General features: G+C 32.2%; 1 protein-coding gene across 1 annotated transcript; it reads right to left on the bottom strand.

The window, feature by feature from the left end:
- Positions 1–606: 606 nt before the first annotated feature.
- LOC141609122 (putative invertase inhibitor) lies at positions 607–1,626 on the bottom strand. The gene has a single exon (XM_074428322.1). It carries the CDS (start codon positions 1,517–1,519, stop codon positions 977–979), a length of 543 nt encoding a protein of 180 aa, XP_074284423.1. The 5' UTR covers positions 1,520–1,626; the 3' UTR covers positions 607–976.
- Positions 1,627–7,411: the final 5,785 nt, after the last annotated feature.

The following is a 7,411-nucleotide window of genomic DNA, read 5'->3' as shown; positions in this document are numbered from 1 at the left end:
TTTCCTTTTTCATCTATTCACAATACCTTCCTTATTTCCTTATTTAGTAAAGTTTTATAATTATTTTAATCACTTTACTTCACAACAATACCTCACCTCACTCCACAACAATACTTATTTTAATCAACTTACCCCACAACAATACTTATTTTAATCACCCCACCCACAATAATACCCCATAATACCTTCCCTCTCTCCAATTACCAAACCCCACTACAATACTTTACCTTATTTTAATCTCTCTCCTTAATTCTAGTGCCCCCATAAATAGAGAGGTTTATCTAGAATAGGAGGGAGTATTATAATAGGAATTAATATTCCTATTACGTAGACTTTTTCCTATAACCATGTGTGAAATTGCAAACTTTTTCCTATAACCATGTGTAAAATTGTATTTGCACTGGTTTAAAATTAGTGGCGTATTAAGTTAAATTTGATTGATCACAGTCATGTCATCATTGAGCTAAATCACTATCATGTCCTCAATTTGACAGGGTCATCAAGTATTAGGTTGTCTCAACTCAAATTTTTTCTTCTTATTTGACAAATATGATCATCGATATGTCCTTAAAGTTGGATTGAGTTATTTTGATTAACAATAAATTCAGGTTATCAACGTCAAAACTTTGCTTGAAGTAAATATAAACCATAATAATCACATAATTACAAAATGTAATCATACACTTAACCGAAAGGAACGCTTATATGAAAAGTGTGTATGAATCTCATATAAAGCTTATAGTTCACGCTACTTTTGCTTGCCCGTCTAAAATTGACGACCACGATTTAGATCCTCTCCATTTCCTTTTAACGATTAGGAATGTGAGAGAAAATGGAAAAGGAATAGAAAGAAAGAAAGGAGAGGATCGTAGCTCGACCTTAATATGCCTTAGCTTGCATGAGACAAACAAAACGATCGTAACATGCACTACATGTGCACAAAATAAGCAATTAAGCAAATACAACATTTAATCAATTATTTCATAGCCAAATGGAACATATTCATAATAGAAAGCGCAATTGCGGACAATTGATAAGCATGATTGTTTTGTTGTGCTAATGGAGACCCAATCTCAAGATCTTCGAACCCTTGTTCACAAGTAGTTGACGCATCAATCACGGAGCTAACCTTTAGATTTGCCTCTACATATCGCCTCGCTCTATAATCTTTTGCAGCTTCATTTAGAGTGGGTTGAGAATCCGAGTAAAGGTCCAAGCAATCGGTTAATCCTTCTTTGGTGCTCTTATCCAACATCTTGTTAGACAAGAGTTGCTTAATTAAGCACCGTGTATCGGTCACATTATTCTTAATTAACTTGATCGCCATTAGGCCTAGTCGAGTTAGGTTCGCACATTGGCTAGCTGGAGCAGACTGAAGAGCGTAGACACAAAACTTGTAGTTGATGTTCGGATCGTTTTTGGATGAGTTATGACATGTTTGGTTGATCAAATTTGTAGCATTGATGGAGGTAAGGAAGAGGAGTAGATGCAACAAACTAAGGAGAGTGTAAGAACTCATGGTGGTTGTTTTAATGTTTATTTTTAGGTATGTGAGTAAGAAGTTGGAATGTGACCTTATTTTATAGGGGATGATTAAAGAGAACGTTTCTTACATTTTTGCTCGGCCTTTTCCCGGAAGCTTTTGCCTTTTCTAGATTAGTTTGGTGGTGCAAAGCATGTTTCCACAGTAAGACCAAGGCCCATATACAATCTAAATACAAATTTTACTTGGTATAAATGTATAACCCAATTAATATTTTTTGTAGATGAATTACTAATTATTGTCGACAATTGTAATGAACTACCCAAATTACCTCTCTCATCTAAAATATTTCAACTAAAAGCTTGAAGAATTCTCAAAGGACCCGCATATTCAGGTCCAATACGTTGTTGGATACCCGCGGATATTTCTCTTTCTAACCATACAATTACTAATACGCCTATTGTGATTCCCAATACAAGAATCAAAATATGGAAAAGTATCCATATAGTCCCATAAATTTCTTTTAAGGATTCCAATCTGTAAAAAGAGTTGATATTTTGTATTTTTGTTGTATCAATTATCATTTCAACGATCAACTTCTCCCATAATGATATCTATGCTACCACAATTTAGTCGACATATCTAAACTAAAAACTATAATCGAATTACTAACAACTTAATCGAAACAGTGGACTACTAATTGAAATGATAAATTTCTGATAAGAATAAACTAGGTGTCGTTAATTATCATAATTAACATACCAAATTAACTATTTACTAGTTTAGACCCCATGCAATAAATGCATGCTTATATTAAGTGTTTTATTTTTTAATAAATAATCTATATAATAGTATCTCAAAAACTGTCGTTCGATTTTCTCGTCATTATGTTTTGGTTTGAGGAAAAAAAGTCGAAATCAAAATTGAGTAAGAGAATTTAGATATGTGCTGCAAGTTAATCTAAAGAAAATATTTTTTATACCCTAAAACTAATGATTTCAATTTATAAATTCTCATTTTTTTTTTTTTGCGAAAACAAAATTAGTAATTTACAGTTTTGTTTGATACGTACTATGGGTCAACTCCTTCTCAAATAATAGCATCAATAAAATATTTAACAATTTATAGTTTTCCATAAATTTTACTAATAGTTAATTAAAATATTATAGTTTAAAGTTTATTGAAAACAATATAATTTGATAAAAAGATATATTAAATAAAAATTTATAAATTAATGAAATAAATTAAATATATAAGTAGATTCCTTATTTAGTGAATGAATTTTTTTTTGAGGAATAGTGAATGAATTTAATTGTGAGTATAACTTCCTTATTTAAGAATATTCTTTTTGGAGGGAAAAATCATGAGGTCACCTATTCTTTTTAGTAGATATGGGATTACAGTTTTATTTGATACGTACTATGGGTCAAGTCCTTCTCAAATAACAACATCAATAAAATATTTAACAATTTATAGTTTTCTATAAATTTTATTAATAGTTAATTAAAATATTATAGTTTAAAATTTATTGAAAACAATATAATTTGATAAAAAGATATATTAAATAAAAAATTATAAATTAATTAAATAAATTATAATATATAAGTAGATTTCTTATTTAATGAATGACTTTAATAGTGAGTATAACTTCCTTATTTAAGAATATTCTTTTTAGAGGAAAAATCATGAGTTCAGCTATTCTTTAAGTAGATAGGAGATTACTCCTAACTAGACTCTACTAAATCCTAAGAATAAGATAATAAAGCGATAAGTTAGGGTCGAACTCAAAGGAGGGACCATAAGCTAAAACTTATTTCTAAACTAACAATCTAATTAAGTAAATTAAGATACTTCTAACAATTCTAAATTCTAAAATCAAATTAACATTCATTAATTCTTTGTAATACTACGGTTTTTCTAAGTCTGTTACTCAGTCGAATATGGCTTACTCGGCCGAGTAATGCGTCGTGTATTTCTGGTCATGCTACTGTCCAGGAATACTCGGCCGAGTATGGGAATATTCGACCGAGTAGGGGATACTCGGCCGAGTATACTCTATACTCGACCGAGTATCCGGTCTGACAGTGTTTATTTCCGCGGTTTGATTTAGAGAGGATTAGAGTTATAAAAACGGGATTTACAGTTTCATAATCACTTTTACCAAAACCTAAACTTTCAATGTAACTCTAATCATCTCTAATCTCTCTCAAGTTCGTGGATTGCTCGTGAGTCCTGTTCTTTCTGTTAGAATTATTTAATCTCATTAATATACATATTCACATATGTTCAAATTTATTTAGTCATAAAATAAATTCTAGATCTTATGCATGCAAACATAAATAAGATAAGTGAAGAAATCGTCTTTCTTACATTGAGGTTTCGGTTATTAGGGCACCAACAAGATCACCTTCTTGTTAGTTCTTGAGCTTTCCTAATAATGGATGAAAAAGGATCCAAAATAGAATCCCTCCCAAAAGTTTATACCCAAGGTAACTTCTTAAAAGACTAATATTATTAGATCTAGAACAATATTAATCTTACTAAAATTGACCCAAAATATTTATTTTGGTCTCTTGTAATTTTCGGCCAAGAGAGAGGAAGGATTTTGGGAGATTTTATTTCTCTAAGTTTTCATAATGGTTAGAGAGATTTTTGATAATTTCTTACATTATAAATTATTTGTGAAGTAGTGAATGACTAAGAGAAAAACCATTGGCATTTTTCACCTCTAAAATCCGGTTGGCAAGGGAGAGTAGAGCCAATGCATGAGCTTGTTTTTCTACCCAAGAAAAATAGACTTGCATGGCTACAAAATAGGTGTGTAATCATTTTGCTTTCCACTTAAATAATTAACACAATTTAAACATTATGCTCCCTCTACTATTTCGGCACTTATAACATAAAATGGATGGTCCATTTTATTTTCTCATTTGTCAATTGTGACATATGTGACATGTTACTTGTCTTACGAAGTTGTAATGTATTTTTAACATATTAAAAATCAACATACTCATAAAATATGTCATTTACAAAATCGACTAGTAATTCGTAATTACTTGTACCAAAACGGTTTATCAATTATAAATCACAACGTCTTGTATTTATAATAAATTATTCATTCAGTTTCAATTGTTTCGTAAACAATAATTTTATCTAAGTAATAAAACAATTTGATTACTTAGACTGTATCTTATTTAATCGAATTACAATAAGAGACGTCAATAATACTCACAAAATCGTCCGTCAATTTTAAGCAATTTAACTAACCCGTATCGACATATGATCAATTAAATAATCAATTAAGAGTGTCACCCTTTAGGTATGACCTAAGGGGATCAACTGATCACCACCGTCGCACGACAGTAATGTCAAACTTTAGTCAGCCAATCATTACCGATATGTGTGGACCAGTTGACTGTAAAATATTACATCCCACATGTATTCTTAAAATGAGATTTAAACATGTGATCATCATGATCGACAGTTGTGATCGCATTATTGTCGGAGGACACATATTCCAACAATCTCCCATTTGTCCTCGACAAGTGTGCGTCACCAATTCTCTTGTCCTATTACTATCTCCCACTCAATGCAAGGTGTCTTTCGGGTCGTACTTGCAAGTGATCATATCAAGAGTGGTTTCCTCGATCTGGAGAATAACTGATTGACCGGAATTTTCTACCATAGAAACCTTCCAAGCATGGCCACGCATTTCCAGTTCATTACTCCTCGAGTGGCCCTGAGATATTGTTTTAACCCTGACAAAGGGATGGACAATTCCTATCGCACTATTCCCTTCGACTAGCCACAACCATCATAACCCAAAATATGCCCATTTGACCCCATTTACGAAGGTCGTAGTAACATAAATCAAAGCTAATATGAAACTGTGCCATCTTAGGCGAACACTCTTTAGTCAAAAGAATCGACTCATTAGTATACTATAGTAGCTCTCGCCACGACCAGGCTATATAAATTTGCCAGAACTCTATAAGCGGTCAATGCCCGACAAAGTGTTCCTAACAGTCTGCCTATGTGATCGACTAGTCATCTCACATGACTCTATGGCACTTGAACTTGCCATCAATCGCATCACACTCTAGTCACTTCGAGATGTCACCTCATACAAGTGACTATGGGCAAATACCATGTTAATCCGGGTTCACTTTAACGAGGTTCAATATTGTCTCTACAACCCGTTTGGATGTAACAAGGTATAAAAGGAGTTTTTAGATATAAAAACTCGAACGACAAATGTGATTATCACATATGAATAGTCAATACCTGATTACTACTTCATATTTTTATAATCCATTTTCATCTTATATGTAGTTGTTCATCTCAATGCAATTGAAATGACATATGACATGACTCATCATGTTAAGCCTATGAGAAGGCTTTGGTTAGTAGGTTTTTATCAACTTCATGTACCTTACTCAAACTTACTACATACTCGTTTTCCTTTGTAATGTATACATTTGCATTACAAAACTTTCTGAGTACGTGTCTAGATCCAATCTAGACATAGGCTTTCTTGCCTTAAAATAGCTCCCACTGTTTTCACAGTGTGCGGGACTCATCCCTCTTGCACATCCCATGATTGCAAGTGTACTCAATTTCCGTTGTAAATATTTCTCATTGTTCTTTATTGCCTAGAACGATTCTAGAAAATCTATTTCTTAAATAACATAGCCACAATGGTATCTTAACCATCCTAATGTGTTTTGATTATGGTTTTGTCGGAAACCATGCGCAATCTCAATTGTCAATTGTCATTTGTGTAACGCCCTTACACAAAATTACATCAAAAACACTTTGCATTACATCCTTAATGCTTCTTCAAGCACTTAAGGGTAATCCTTTTGGCTTAGTTGGTAACTATTACCTAAAATTGATTTGAAACAATTCATCATACTCAAAGTATATGAAGTGTTATACATCATTTCCTATTTAATTGATTTGGCAGCGGAAGCAAATGGAATCAATCAAATATGTTCAACTTGATTGAACTAGTCATGAATCTTATCAACATAAGACTTCTTATTTGACGCTAATATCATGTGGATTTATCTCCATAAATCTGGATATTAAAGATGTATTATATATATCTCCAAGTCTTACATCATTCCCAATGATCAATATGTCATCCACATATTAGACTAATTAAAATTACCGTAACTCCCACTAAACTCTATGTATAAACACAACTTCTCGACTTATCGAGAAAAGTTTTATAACATGATCAAAACATTGATTCCAACTCATTGATTTCCTACTTAAGACATCCTCTTAAGTTGCACATTATCTTAGGATTGTAAGAATCTATAAAACTCATGACATGTATTGAATACATTTCTTCTAATTGAAGAAGTGAGTTTTAGATTCACTCGTTATATGTATATCATCATAATGAAATACAATCCTTAAGAAGATCCGAATAGTGCAAAACACTTTGCAACTAATCAAGCTTTGATATCTCTCTTAGATATCCAACAATTCCACTCGGAATTTATTTCGGATTTTCATGGCTCTAAGCCCTTTATTGAGTTGTGACTTAAACACTCTCATGTAAGTCATATGTTCATTACTTTCCAGAAGTAACTTGAATCAAACAATTTCTTTGTAAGTTGTAAGCTCTTCGACATAATAAGAGTAACACGAATTCATCATCTTCAACAAGTGAAACAAGTGATGAGTTCAACCTCCTAGGTTTCGAAGAAACAACGTCATGTAGCCAAGAAAGACCGGTTTCTTTCGACATACAATTTTTGACACAATTCTTTTGTGGCTCTTGAATATTTTCTCCCACTCTGTCTTCTAGAAATAAACTTGTATTCTAGAAAGACAGCTTCACGAGCCACAAACCCGTTGTACTCGTGATTATAGTAAGGAAAAATGAGCATTTGTTTCTTTTGAAAACTTACAAAC

Source organism: Silene latifolia, chromosome 10 (genome assembly GCF_048544455.1).
Source record: "Silene latifolia isolate original U9 population chromosome 10, ASM4854445v1, whole genome shotgun sequence".
Classification (NCBI taxonomy): domain Eukaryota; kingdom Viridiplantae; phylum Streptophyta; class Magnoliopsida; order Caryophyllales; family Caryophyllaceae; genus Silene; species Silene latifolia.
This window is presented reverse-complemented; position numbering and strand designations above follow the sequence as displayed.